Consider the following 14,646-nt stretch of genomic DNA (forward strand, 5'->3'; position numbering starts at 1 on the left):
AAAATGAGGTGGGTGAGTATTTGTACTTGGCCTGGGATCCAGACTGAATCACTTTGACCATTACTCTCAAATGACCCAATACAAATACAATAAAAATCATTTTATATTTATGAATGTGGTGCTGCGCTCACTTTGTACCGCACCGTTCTGATGAAAATAGGTTTCCCCCTACTCCCTATAGGGCCTATAGGAAGGTCTTTGGGGCACGTCCAGCTGGGGGGGCCACGGGGCAGACCAAGAACCGCTGGCCTTGGAACTCTTAAGAGGTACCACAGTTAGAAATGGCTAACGTAGCCCAGTTGGACTCATCAGCTGAATATACAGTGTATGTTCAGGTGGGGGCAGGTCCTTTCATAACCCAGATGCAGAATGTATACACGCGTATGTTCATAGAAGGCAGCAGTGGTAGAAAGTCCTAGTGATAGGGGGTGGGGCTCTTCTCTGTGGGCTCCTCAGCTGTGTGCCCCCAACACACACGTATGGGTGGAGGAGCCTCCAGGTCTCCGTTTCGAAGACGATGTCCTCCCTTCACTTTGTCCCTTCTCTCCATCACAACTGATTGGTAAGATCTAAAGGAGCTTTTGGAAGACAGGAACAGCAGCGATAAAGGCCCATGTATGGAGACACCCGAACTCTCTCAAGTGCATTGCAGATTATGGGTACTAACGGGTACTGCTCTAGTTAGAATAAAACACACAGTTTGACCATCATGTTTCTGTTCTTTTCATTTCGATTTCTGGAAGGAAACAGCCAACCAAACGAAAGCAAAAATAAATAAAAATATCAATAGTTTGATGTTGAGTTTGGACAGTAACATACAGAGTGATCCAATCAAGTAGACTATACTGTACATTAATAGCACATTAATGGGTAACATTAGCATTTTGCAGGTTAGCCAGCTTTGGAAAATGTCTATGTAAATTTCTATATCATGGTTGATGTCCATTCCCTGTGAGATGGATGGCCATTAGTGTGGTGTCTGTTTGATGGACATACAACCGTTCTCTCTAAGACTCATTTTCCTTAGTGGATCGTTCTTCACAAGTCATTGTTGTGTGAGGGACCGCTCCAGAGCCTCTCGCATCATTACTTCCTCATCCGCTGAGTAATCGACATAGGTGTCATAGGCAAAGGTGTGCCTCGTCTTCAGATGCCGGAGGAAGTTTCCGCTCCTGTACTCGGGGTCTCCCCAAGGCATAGAGGCACAGATAGGACACACAACTGGGTGTGGGTCCCGGGCATGCTGGCTGGTGCAGTGCTCAGCTAGGCCATCCTGATCCAGGTTCCGGAAGTCGCAGTAGGGGCAAGTGAAGGTGTGACGATTTGGCACAGGCTTGATGACGGCTTGCCGGCTCTGTGCAGTGGCCTTGATTTCCTCCTCAATACACTCTTGATATTTAGCGCAGGTAGCTGTATGGCTTTTCATGTGAGTCAGGCGCACCTTAGCTGTACAGCCCTTGCAAGGCGCCACAGACGAGTGGATGAGGTCCTCTAGCTCAGTAGCTTTGGCCCAGTTGCCCTGCAGGTCTGTCCTGCACATGGCACACACAGGGTCGGGGCGGCACAGACACTCCTGGAGACAACTCTGACAGTACGTATGTCCACATTGTGTTGTTACTGGTCTATCGAAGATCTCCAGACAGATCGGACAAGTTAACTCTAAGTCCTTGCTTCCATCCAAATCCTTGCTTCCTGCAAAGAGGTTTTCGTTTTGCACAAAGCCAAAAGAACCAAACTTCACCATTTTTTTTCTTCAACAATTACAAGTATGGAGGACTGGGGGGTGCTATATACAGGTCATTTGTGTTGTGTCGCCAGTGCAGTCATGCCTTTTTATGGACTGGAGTTATGCGTTTCCATGGCGATACCTACACCAACAAAGCCATAGCCACGCCCCTTCTCAGCAGGCATAACAGCGGGTATTGTGAGTGTGCAACTGTGCGTGTGGACTGTGCGTGTGTCGATCTCCATATACAGTATGGAGATCACAGATGAATCTCCATATATGGAGTTCCCTGAGGAATGCACCCTCTGTGTGAACTGAGAATGAGCATAGTGTAGAATACCCCCCCCCCCTTACATTTCATTATTTATGACTTGCATTCACATTTGAATGAATCAAAGTCACATTGTGAGAATGATTTGCATTCACACAAGCGTGTTTGACTGTGAATAGGCTACCATGCAGGGCCATTGCTCTACAGGCCAGGTCTCAAATCCCCAGCAAATTGTTCTGTGAATACAAACTTACGCCAGGTTATTTTAGCCTACACTTACCCTATCAAACATTGTTGTAAAATGTACAAAAGCCATCAGAATGAAAAGACAGAAGATAGCTGAAAAGGTTCTATGATTTGAGTAGGCTACATCATTCAGACCTACTTTTATTTAAATTAAATACATGTCAGTAGCAGGGACATGCTGGGCCCCTGATTCAGCCCGGGAAAAAGAGTTGTAGAGGCCCTCATTGCGCGCTATAGAGAGAGATCTCTCCATAGCGCTGCTGCTACTCAAAGATTTGCCATTTCAGATCATGACAAGTGACAAGCCAGTGGGCCAATTACATGAGTTATATTTCATCGTTGTCGGGTGGAAACCTTGTATGTCCAAAACCGTTTGTTTTGTATTTATCATTTAAAAAATTATTTCAAACTAGTGAAAACAGTAGATCTACAAGCGCACAACGCCTCACGGTGCAAGGCGTTGTGTGCTTGTAGATCTGCTGTTAGCCTAGTATGAGCCAATAGGGAAAGGGGATTAACGTCACACGATTCATTGTCTCAAATCGGAAGATTGTTGTCATTGGTGTTATTCAAATTTCTTCACAATTATGCAACATTTTTCTAAATGTTCAGCTCAGCTTGTAGATGGGCTGTTTTCCAATGAATCAAAACAGAATGTGTTTAAATTGTTTTGCTGTGGGAACCTCCTCACGGATGGAGCTAGCTGTGTTCTTAGGAACACAGCTAAACTCCACCTCCCCTGAAAGCAGCGTTCCGTTCTCCAAGGGTCTGAACATCCAGTAAATAAATACAGGGTGTTGAGAGTGTTCTGCTCACAATCTGGACTTCACCATGAAGGCTGTTCTGTTGCTGCTCCTGTTCTGTGTGGTTGGGGCGGATGACCTCCGCTGGGAGGTCAATGCGCTCTTCAGAAAGCTGAAGAACAGCATGGAGGAGAGGCTGAGCAACCTGGAAGGACGAGATGCAGGTTAGGACACTTAGAGGACAACTTTGTTTTTATTTACTTTGTTTTATTTTTATATCCTAAAAAAAACAGGTTTAAAAAGATGACGTTCGGGTGCTGGTGGAGCCTCTCTCCTGCCCTACTGTTAGAGAAAAGAAAAGATGCGTGTTGAAATGATTTTATTTACTGCCGTATTAGTGATTTTAACAATTTGATTTCAGTGGGTGGGGGCATGCGTGCAGGCTGCAGCATACACGTGGCTAAATATGTCTTTTTAGGCACAATGGGCCCTATTTTTGTCCATGCCTTGGCCCTTATCACTATAAACTCTTTTAAAATCTTTTACTATTTTGAAAAACACATTTCAAATAGCTGATCTACAAGCTCACAATGTGTTGATGTAGATCGGCTATTTGATGTTTTTGTATAAGGGGTGATGGATGAAAATATAGCTCAATGAGCCCATTCCCAAGATGCACCACATGGGCAGATGTGACTTATGGGGGCTGGTAGTGTTACTGTATATAGTAATAAAGAAAAAGCAGACTTATTGTGTCTAAAAATATATATTTAGCCACTTGTACGCATGCCCCGACCCACTGAAACCAAAACCGCTAAAACAATAGAAAGCAGTAAATGAAAACATTTTAACACTCATCTTTTCTTTTCTCTGATTACAATCTAAAATATGAACCCTTGTTGTAAAAAAAATCAAAGTTGTCCTACCTTTTAAACATGAATGGGCTCATTTTAACATCTGCTCTAGCTTTCTTTTATGACACTTTGTTGCTTGATTCAATATTTAGATATTTGATGTTCAATTGATCAGATGCGCTGTGTTTTTCAATAACGTTTTCATTTGTTTTAAATAAAAATAAATTAATAGTTACTAGTTACTTTGTAGATTTAGATTATTATTACAAGACCTACATTAACCACTTTAGCTCTGTATACACTTTGGCCATTAGAAAATAGCCGAACTGCAATCTCACAATGTGTCACATTATGAGCTTGTAGATCTGAAAACCTTGTAAACTTGTGAAACAGGACATTCTGCATAATGAGTTATTTCTACTTTTGGTACTTTTTGATGACAATGCTTTTGTGCTCTCCTCAGACAGTTTGAGGATCCCATGGAGTTTTGTCAGAAGAGCTTTTTAATACTTTTAATTGGTTCAATATGTTTTAACCAACACACAGATGTAAAGGGTGTTCAATAAGAGACATGACAAAAGACTGAAAGCTAAATGTTTTTACCACTGAAGCAGAACTCTAATTTTCTCTGTTATATTTTTCAGAAATGTCTGCCAAGCTCAGTGCCAGTGAGAACCAGGTGGAAATCCTCAAAGACAGACTGAGCAACAGCGACCACCAGGTCCAACTCCTAGAAAACAGACTGAAAGACAGTCAAGGTAATTATTGTTATTGTTATTATTGTAAATCCAATATGGCTGCCACCTGAAAAATTAAGGAGGTAATCCCCAATCAGTCAAAGGAAAGTTACTGTTTTGATCATGTAATTTACCTATGTTTGATCCATGTAATCTAAAGTGTATCCATTCAAATGAAACTGCATTTGTATTTATCATAGACTTAACGCTGATGTTGCCAAGTGTATCCACTCAAATGAAACTGCATGTGATTGTATTAATGTATGTATTAATGCTAATGTTGTGGTGATTTCAGCTCAGCTGTCCAGCGTAGAAACAAAGCTAACTGCTAGTGTGGAGCAAATGAAGCGACAGAATACAGGTAGGCCTATTATAACTTCATGTTTATTCAAACACATGAATGAATGTTGGTATGAATGAATGCAGGAATCATAACTCACCAGCACATACACCCTTCTTCTGGCTTTGATCTTCAACTTGATGAAAACAGAGAATTCATGACACATCACAAACTGCCTCCAGCGAGCCAGCCTGTGAAAAATAAAAAGTAGTTGTATAAACACGGCCATGTCATGCATTAGAAGGACAAAATCCATCTCCAGAGGCAGAGACGTGTGATTTCAATTACCGGTAGTCAAAAAACAGTACTTTCACTTCTACTCCATTACATCTCAGAGGCAGCTATTGTACTTTTTACTCCACTTAAATTATTTGAAAACTTTACAAAACCTAGCTACACTAACCAAAATTGCCTTTTTCTTGGCTTTTTAATACTTTTAATTGGTTCAATATGTTTTAACCAACACAGATGTAAAGGGTGTGAGAAATGACAAAAGACTGAAGCAAAACTCTAATTCTCTCTGTTATATTTTTCAGAAATGTCTGCCAAGCTCAGTGCCAGTGAGAACCAGGTGGAAATCCTCAAAGACAGACTGAGCAACAGCGACCACCAGGTCCTACTCCTTGAAAACAGACTGAAAGACAGTCAAGGTAATTAGAACACAGTGATGTTCATTGGGTGCAGACAGGAGAGGGGAGTGATGGAAACATGAATTAATTTAGTTTTAATTTATAATTTGAAATATTCCCTGACAAAGAGGTGTTACATGTAACCACGTATGTGTCCTGCCGTCTTTGGCCACTAGATGGTACTGTTCCCTAAACTATGAGTCTCTTCTCTGTTCTCTGGGCTGCCTTGTGCCATCATTTTACAACCCAGAAATCAGCTGATCTGGTGTTAATAACCCCACCTCATGTACAATTTACATGATATACTGTATAGTCTATAATCTGTACAATGCATGTGTGGAGCATTGTTTTAGGGAAGGGAAGGAGAGTCTTGGCTTTTGTTAACTCACCCAGCACATATACATCCTCCTTCTGGCTTTGGTCATCAACTTGATGACAACAGAGAACATGTAGCTCGCTGACATCCTTATAAACTGCCTTCAAATCCTTCAAAACTGCCCTGAAAACTTTGCCTGGCTCCAGCCCATAGACCAGCCCACTCTCTGAGCGGACTGCTGAGTCTGAAATCAGGCTACTGAAAACTCACCTTTCAGGAGGCCAGAGAAGGAGGTAGTTATCACTTCTCCCATAGATAGGCCAGGAGTGATCAACCCCCCCTTACCTTAGCCCCACCCCCTTGTTAATGTTTCCCCTATCCTGTACAGAGCTTACTTACTTTTTTACTGTGTATCTCTGTAAAGCACCCTGTGCATTCGTGCTGTGACGTGTGCTATATAAATAAAGCTCATTCATTCGGATATTATTGAATGTTTGTGTGCGTGCGCGCATGCATACGTGTTAATGCATTTGATTGGTTTAACAGTATAATATAAGCTTTTATAACAAATGTTTGGTTAATGCTCCTGTGTTGACAGACAAACCAAAGGTGGCCTTCTCTGCTGGTCTGGGTCAAGGAACATTTGGACCATTTACTTCTGACACCACTCTGGTCTACTCTAGAGTTCACACTACAACATCGGCAACGCATACAATCCATCTACAGGTAAATGGGGATTACCAGGTTGATTCACTTACACAATCAATTATCTCTCATTAACTAATAACACAATACAGTATCATCAGGCTATCAGACACATTGAAATGTGGACTATACTGTCCAGCTGTGTGTCCAGTGAAACTCATCTGCTACAAATAGAGCAGAATAGGACAGTAATGCAAGTTCCAACACACTGAGAATACATCATGTTGTGGTTGAAACCATCATCTTCTTGTCCACAATAATGGTAGGACAATTATTCACATACCTGTACTAATTGTGTGTGTGTGTGTGTGTGTGTGTGTGTGTGTGTGTGTGTGTGTGTGTGTGTGTGTGTGTGTGTGTGTGTGTGTGTACATATTCTCTCATATAGGCCTTTTTTCAGTACCATTCAAAGGAGTCTATTTCTTCAGGTTTACTGCAGGTCAGGGTAAACCAGAACACTATACGTGCATCATGCTGTATAAGAATGGACAGAGACTCATGTATAACTGTGGATACAGTACTCATACTACTGTCAATCAGTATGAATATGTATCTAATGGCATGGTGTTGGAGCTGGAGCGATGGGACACCGTTTACATGCGTTTACCTGCTAGTGATACTCAGTACAGACGCAGGCTCTATGACGACTACAACAATCAGAACACATTCTCCGGGTTTCTGCTCTACACACTGTAAGGATAAACTCAAGCAAATACTCAAGTATTCAAAAAGTACAAATTACAAAGTGCATTTTCTTTTTGATATCATTGCATTGCTCTATTGAAATTCAGAACATTTCCCAAGAATAAAACGAAATAAAATTATAATAATATCTGAAATGTTCAAAAAATGAATGTGTGGATGTGAAAATAGTAGATCTACAACACCCCCTGACCGTAGATAGCCTATTTTAACTATATTTGAATTAATTAATTTATGTATGGTAAATGGTAAATGGTGCATTTATATAGCGCTTTTTTAATCCAAAGCACTTTACATAGATTGTGCATTACATTCACCCATTCACACACACATTCATACACCGGTGGCGGAGGAAGCCATGCAAGGCACCAACCTACTCACCGGAGGCAATTAGGGGTTCAGAGTCTTGCCCAAGGACCCTTCGACATTAACTCAGGGGGAGCCCGGATTCGAACTGGGAACCCTTCGGGATTTATACCCTTCGTGCTCTAATACCAGTTTCTCTACCCCTGAGCTATGGGTCCCTAGAGTCTCTTCCTAGAAATATCAAAAGTGCAATATTTCTATTAGAAATGTAGAGGAGAGAAAGTTATGTGCTCGCTGCTTGCTAAAATAATGGTAATAAAATGATAATTATAAAATACTACAAAATGAAGACTCAGTGATTTTCTGCTCTATGCTATGTAACAGTGGTTCTCAAAGTGGGGTCCAGGGACCCCCAGGGGTCCTCGAGGGGGTTCCAAGGGCAAAATTAGTTAATAATGCATAAACAATTATGTTTAATCACTTCAACCGTAAACACATTGGCTATCTGAAAATAGCTGATCTACAAGCTCACAACATGTCGCGATGCTACTCGTTGTGAGCTCATAGATCTGCTTTAAAAATAAAACAGATCGGGGATATTCTGTAAACATTTTAACAGCACAAATCTTGGAAGGGGGTCCACAGCCAAACAGCCTCATTTGTGGGTACACGGGGGTCCAAACAGCCTCATTTGGGGGTCCACGGGGGTCCACAGCCTCATTTGGGGGTCCACGGGGGTCCACGGCCAAACAGCCTCATTTGGGGGTCCTTGAGGTGAAAAGGCTTGAGGACCACTGCTGTGCACTGTAATCCCTGACGCGTTGACTTAACTCAAAAAAAGTACAGAAACTCATTGCCTCAAAAAAACTGAGTTAACGTACAATCAGTAATGATGAGTTAGAGAAACTTGTTCATTCTGAGTAAGCAGTACGATTAACTTGTTCATTCTGAGTAAGCAGTACTTGTTTATTTTGAGTGTGCATTACACAACCTGTTTATTCTGAGTAAGCAGTACTAGGTTATTCTGAGTGTGCACTACACAACTCGTTAATTCTGCGTAAGCAGTACTAGGTTCTTTTGAGTGTCCAGCACTACAAAACGTGGTTATTCTGAGTAAGCAGTACTAGATTCTTTGAGTGTGCAGCACTACAAATGTGGTTATTCTGAGTAAGCAGTACTAGGTTATTTTGAATGTGCAGCACTACAAAACGTGCTTATTCTGAGTAAGCTGTATGTGTTGCAGTGCTATAAACATGGTTATTCTGAGTAAGCAGTACTTATATGTAGCCTAAATCCCTTAATTAAATGTATTTTCTTGAAAATTCTATAACAAATGCAATTCTTGAATGTCCTTGAATTTAGAATTCTACTATACAATTACAACACTTTATAACATGCATGTGCAAAACAATAATCCAAAAACAAAACAATGCATTGAGGACACTTCAACTAAAGTTTATTTTCAAATGTCATGTTCACCAGGCAGAACCTCTTCCATATTTTAGCATTTGTGTGATCTTTCTTAAGGTAATGACCCACTTCTTCATACTACAGTCACACAAAAGTAGATGTACAAGCTCAAAGGGCATAAACAGCAGCATTACAAGGTTAAACCAACATATTATATAGACAGAGCTGTGTTGAACAACACATTAGCAAGAGATTACCATTTAGCTTTCAACTTTTTTTTATAAATACCCAACTTAAAATGTAGTAATATAAAGCTAACCTAATTGTTCAGCCGCAATTGTTTTAATAAATAAAATCACATCCCGTCTCAAAACAGTTGAGGTACTTTACATGTTTGTATAGATCTTTTTTTTTTTTTTTTTAGCTCATAAGTTTCAGTGTGAGGGCTTTATTCCCCAATCCCAGCATTACCTTATCAATGCATGTCCATTTCCCATGCATTTTGGGTAATCCAATTGCAGTACATGTGTACAAGCCAAGGCCAAATAAAAGAGAAAATCCTGAGGCAAGTCTCTAATATCCACGATGACTATATCCCCTCCAGTTCGATGGCAGTGCAGGGCTCTAGGTGCAGTTTGGACCCTTTTGAAGAGCATTGTCAATAGTCAGCACACCAACTGTAAACAGTTAGTAGGTCCTCAGTTCTGTGTTCCAGCTCTCATAAAGGCACGATCTCCCAGAAGTTTCTGATTAACATCCACTGAGAACTTGGGTGTATACACGTCAAAGGACTCTGGCCATTGTCCTCTTCTTGGCATTTGTGGTGTCCCTTCAATGTGCGGATGCGGTGGTCCCTGTTGTGGCTGCAACTCTCAGCAATAACCGTCGGTCCATTTTGATGTCCTAAGAGAAAGGAGAATTTTGTGAAATTATGTCCATGTTTGGGTTTTACATAGACCCATGTGAAACAATGACAGCAAAGGAAGCAAAGGAGGAATTTGAATTAAGTGGGAATTCAATTGGTGGGTTTTGACTTCGGGGGCGGTTTTAAATGCAGCTTTTACTCTAAATGAATTGTTCAATGTGTAAACATTGTGTATTGATTGATTGACTGATTATTTTATTAGACAAAATGGAGAACAGTACAAGTATAGTCAATACACTTGAAATGTAGTACAGTACAAGTAGAAACACCCTGCCTAAAAGGAACATCTCAAAAGGTGTGGGTGAGAATACCTGTAACTGCTCTGGGAGATGGACAGAGCAGAAGGGTCAACTGAGTCTGAGCTGGCCTGGGAGACCTAAGAAAGAGAGACACAAGTTGAGCCAACCATGAAAAACAGATATCACATAGCTTTTATCTCAAACAATATCTAGACATTAAGCACTTTAAGTATTTACTCTGAATAGCTCCTCTGCTATTAAATTTCCCTCTACACTAGAAATACTGCTCAAAGACATGAAGGGAACAAAATGTTCCCTTAATGTATTTACATTTATTTGAGTATAGTTAACTGTAGTACTGCTCAAAGAAAGCTCAAAGAATGAAGGGAACATTTTGTTCCCTTCATTTCTTTGAGCAGTGGTACTTTGCTGAAATTTGCCCATCTTCAAATGTGGAGAAAGCCATGTAAACCAGGCTGAATTTAGCAGCCACTATTTTTAAGGAATATAGCAAACTGTATCAAAGAAAGCAACCACACAAAACTAGCTGAATTACAACACATCAAAACAATTTGATCAAGGATAAAATGTGTACTCACCAAATCAGTGAACAGAGCATAAAAATAGTCCAAAAGCTGACAGAAAACAGAGTAGGTCTTCTGTTTGAGTGCTTTTCTTCCTCATTCAAAAGGGGCTGCTTTCAAATTTCAACTGACAACAAGTCCCGCCCCTGGACTGATCTGCACATGTGTGAATGATGAAAAAAAGCACTGAACGTAGTTTTTCTAAGTTAACTCAAGTCTTTCGACTCCAAAGTACTAGTAACTTAGTTTAAATGAGTTTTAACATCAGGAACGTATTTTTTCTAATAAACACAACTCAAAACAATCAAATTAGTCAGTTTTTTGGACCAAAAGTACTATTAACTTAGTTTAAGTGATTAGGAATAACATGCTGATGAAAACTAAGTTAAGTGTATTCCATATTTTTGCCTAAGCAGAATTATCCAGCATGTTTGGTTTTACAGTGTGTAACCCTGCTACTGGCAGTGGGGGAAATGGAAAGTACTTTTACTCAAGTAGTATTAGATTACTATTTACAATACTTTTACTTTACTTTTTCTATAAAAGAATGGGATACTTGTACTTTTTATTTGTATTTATTATATTGTAGTGGCCTGCCCAACATCCGCCATTATCAAGAAGAACTTTTGACAAATAATTATAATTTCACCATCATAATTATCTTTTAATAAACCCCTCACTGCTCTCTGCACGGCCCTGTTTGAGCACCTGCCCCCTCACTGCTCTCTGTACAGCCCTGTTTGAGCACCTGCCCCCTCACTGCCCTCTGCACGGCCCTGTTTGAGCACCTGCCCCCTCACTGCTCTCTGCACGGCCCTGTTTGAGCACCTGCCCCCTCACTGCCCTCCGCACGGCCCTGTTTGAGCACCTGCCCCCTCACTGCCCTCTGCACCGCCCTGTCTCAGAAGGACAATATTCCTATAATTTTCCATAATCTTTACTCTATATCAATTAGTTGAAAGCTTTAGATACTTTGTTGCTGCTTGTTTTATACTTTCGATATCCCAAATCAAACGTTTAGCCTGTACAGTAGACCTGCAGTTTATTAAAACACTTTGAGAAATGTCTACATTGTGCTGTTACTACTTTTATTCAAGTAATCAATGTGAGTATTTCTACCAGCACTACTGGTACCATACTTTAAAGAGCTTCCATAATGCTCATATTCATCTGTCAATAAATAAAAACATATTCAAAAGCACTGTGTCTATTGTATGTTTGACTGATTATGTTTAACACTGTATTGATACATCTAGAACAGTGGTTCTCAACCAGTGGTCCGGGGACCACCAGTGGTCCTGGAGGGGGTTCCAGGTGGTCCCCAGCTAAATGATGGAGAGTTGGTAACCAAATGGACCCTCATAGATTTTTATGTGTAAATGAAACCAAATGGACCCCTACCGGTCTATTTGGTTTCATTTTATGAAAGAATTAAATTATTGTTAAACATGTGCATTATGTGCATATTCTTAATTTACAAGACGATTACAGAATGTAGAATAATTTTTATTGTGATGGTTTGCCTGTTATCTCTCCTATGGCACCACATCAATACAGTATTGGATTGTGGACTAAATCCTATCCAACAAAACTAAATATTTTAAGTGTTGAGTGTGAGAGGCTGTAGGCCTGCATCTCATTAAATGGTGGATTGTTGCTCAAATGCCAAATAAATAACGGACCTTGATTTGAACAAGGTTGAAAACCACTGATCTATAACAGTGGTTCTCAACCTGTGGGTCGGGACTACCCGGGGTCCCCAGATGACGGTCGCTTAGTTATCTCCCGATTAGGGAGTCTTACTGGTAAATAATGAATAGTCTTCACTTTACATTTAGGGCTCTTGATAACATCTACTGATGATTTATAGATATTTAAGGAATGTTTTACAAAGCATAATTATGTTAACCATGAACAAACAAGGAGGCCACATTAACAGACAGCCAAGGAATGTGTGTGCAAAGTTTGGCATGGATAGGGGCAACGGTGTAGGAGATTAGAGTAGGACCAAAAGGGTGACGTGACGGACAGACTGACAGAGGGACTGACAGACAGCCGGTGGAGGTTTTCATAGTAACTTGCGACCTAGTCTTCACTTTACATTATAGGGCTCTTGATAACATCTACTAATTATTTATAGATATATTAGGAATGTTTTACAAGGTATATAGAAAGCTTGTAAATTATTAGTTACTTATCTACAAATAGCATATAAATAATGCATAAATGATTTATAACAGCTCATTATTGTAAACTAGAAGCTCGGCCGCCCGAACTCGGGAACGATGTAAATAGGGAATGATACCCCTCCCTTTAATGCAAACCCCATTATACCTGTTGTCATAAGATCCGTTTTGACCATCTGTTTGCGTGTGTCCATTTATGCCCATATATGGAGATATTTGTCTGTCTACGTCCATTTTATGCCCATATATGGAGATCTCTGTAGGACCCGTATTGACCATCTGTTTGCCTGTGTCCATCTATGCTCATATATGGAGATATCTGTATCGGTCTGTCTGCATCCATTTTATGCCGATATATGGAGATCTCCGTATCTGTTTGTCTGTGTCCCTTTATTCCCATTATGGAGATCTCTGTATCTGTCTGTGCCTCTGACTGTGTTGCAGACACAGTGCCGGTTCTCCCTTTAATGCAAACCCCATTATACCTGTTGTCATATATGGACACAGGCCATATTAGTCCATGGGCCAGACGGGTTGTCGGTATCAAAAAGGTGGCAAAGGTTACCATGCATTTTTGAAAAGCTCTATATCTGTAGATTATATTTTGGTATGATAACCCTTTCTTAGACCCAGCTAAATTGGTGTTATCAGCCGCTGGAGTTGGTGTCCCATTAACTTTACATTACAGGGAAAATAAGCAAAAAAATTATCTGCTTTTAGTAGCATTAGAGGGGTGTCAGGGGTCAAACTAGGGGTTTGTCATGATGCTGAATCCATTGCAAGCATCTGTTTTGCACAAACAACATTCCTTGGGCTAAAAAGACTATGGTTTAGTGATGAAAAGTGATGAGTCATCACTTTTGTGGGGGCTGTTTTAGCCCCAGGAATGTTTTTCGTGCTAAACAGATGCTTGCAATGGATTCAGCATCATGAAAACCCCCTAGTTTGACCCCTCTTATGCTACTTAAAGCAGATTATTTTTTTGCTTTTTTTCCCTGTAATGTAAAGTTAATGGGACCAACTCTAGCGGCTGATAACACCAATTTAGCTGGGTCTAAGAAAGGGTTATCATACCAAAATATAATCTACAGATATAGAGCTTTTCAAAAATGCATGGTAACCTTTGCCACCTTTTTGATACCGACAACTCGTCTGGCCCATGGACTATATGTTTGCCTGTGTCCATTTAAGCCCATGACATTCAATACGTAACCATGGCATTTTTTGTTGACTCATGTGGCGTACGTGATGTCAGAGCCTTTTATGATGTGATGTCACAATGAGATAGCGCTTGCGCCGATTTCCTCCGGAACAGCCTGATGTCAACAATCAGCTCCGCATACGGAGATTCAGAATATTTCGCGCCAGTTTCGGAAAACCGGGTCGGGTCGAGGCCCGGCACTGCACCCCGTGCCGCGGCGGGGAACACGCGTGCCGAATTTGAAGCCGGTGGGACGAATGGTTCTCGAGATACGCGGATTACAGACACGCACGCACGCACGAACGCAGAGACTTCTCGTATTTATAGATAGATGCCCGTCGCAAGTTGATGATGTGATAAAACCATGTGTGATCTATCCCTATGGAATTTATGGCATGCATGTGCAAATAAAAACAAATGTAATACTTCCTATGGTTAATATGAGCAAATCAATATTTCAAATGTGTTTGTGTTTTCTTTCTTTTTTTCCTCTTTTTTTTGCACATGCATGCCATAAATTCTATAG

General features: G+C 40.6%; 1 protein-coding gene and 1 long non-coding RNA gene across 2 annotated transcripts; one reads left to right on the forward strand and one right to left on the reverse strand.

Annotated features, from left to right (window-relative positions):
- Positions 1-1,045: 1,045 nt before the first annotated feature.
- On the reverse strand, positions 1,046-1,744 carry LOC308306769 (E3 ubiquitin-protein ligase RNF114-like; the record flags this gene model as incomplete). Its single annotated transcript, XM_080751812.1, has 1 exon — positions 1,046-1,744. One exon carries the CDS (start codon positions 1,742-1,744, stop codon positions 1,046-1,048), a length of 699 nt encoding a protein of 232 aa, XP_080607938.1.
- Positions 1,745-4,889: 3,145 nt separating this feature from the next.
- On the forward strand, positions 4,890-7,325 carry LOC308307063. The gene is made up of 3 exons (XR_013963205.1): positions 4,890-4,938; positions 6,461-6,588; positions 6,956-7,325. It is a non-coding gene; the product is annotated as an uncharacterized lncRNA (long non-coding RNA).
- The last annotated feature ends 7,321 nt before the right edge of the window (positions 7,326-14,646 follow it).

The sequence above is a fragment of the Nannobrachium achirus genome (genome assembly GCF_963921795.1).
Source record: "Nannobrachium achirus genome assembly, chromosome: 21".
Taxonomy (NCBI): Eukaryota; Metazoa; Chordata; class Actinopteri; order Myctophiformes; family Myctophidae; genus Nannobrachium; species Nannobrachium achirus.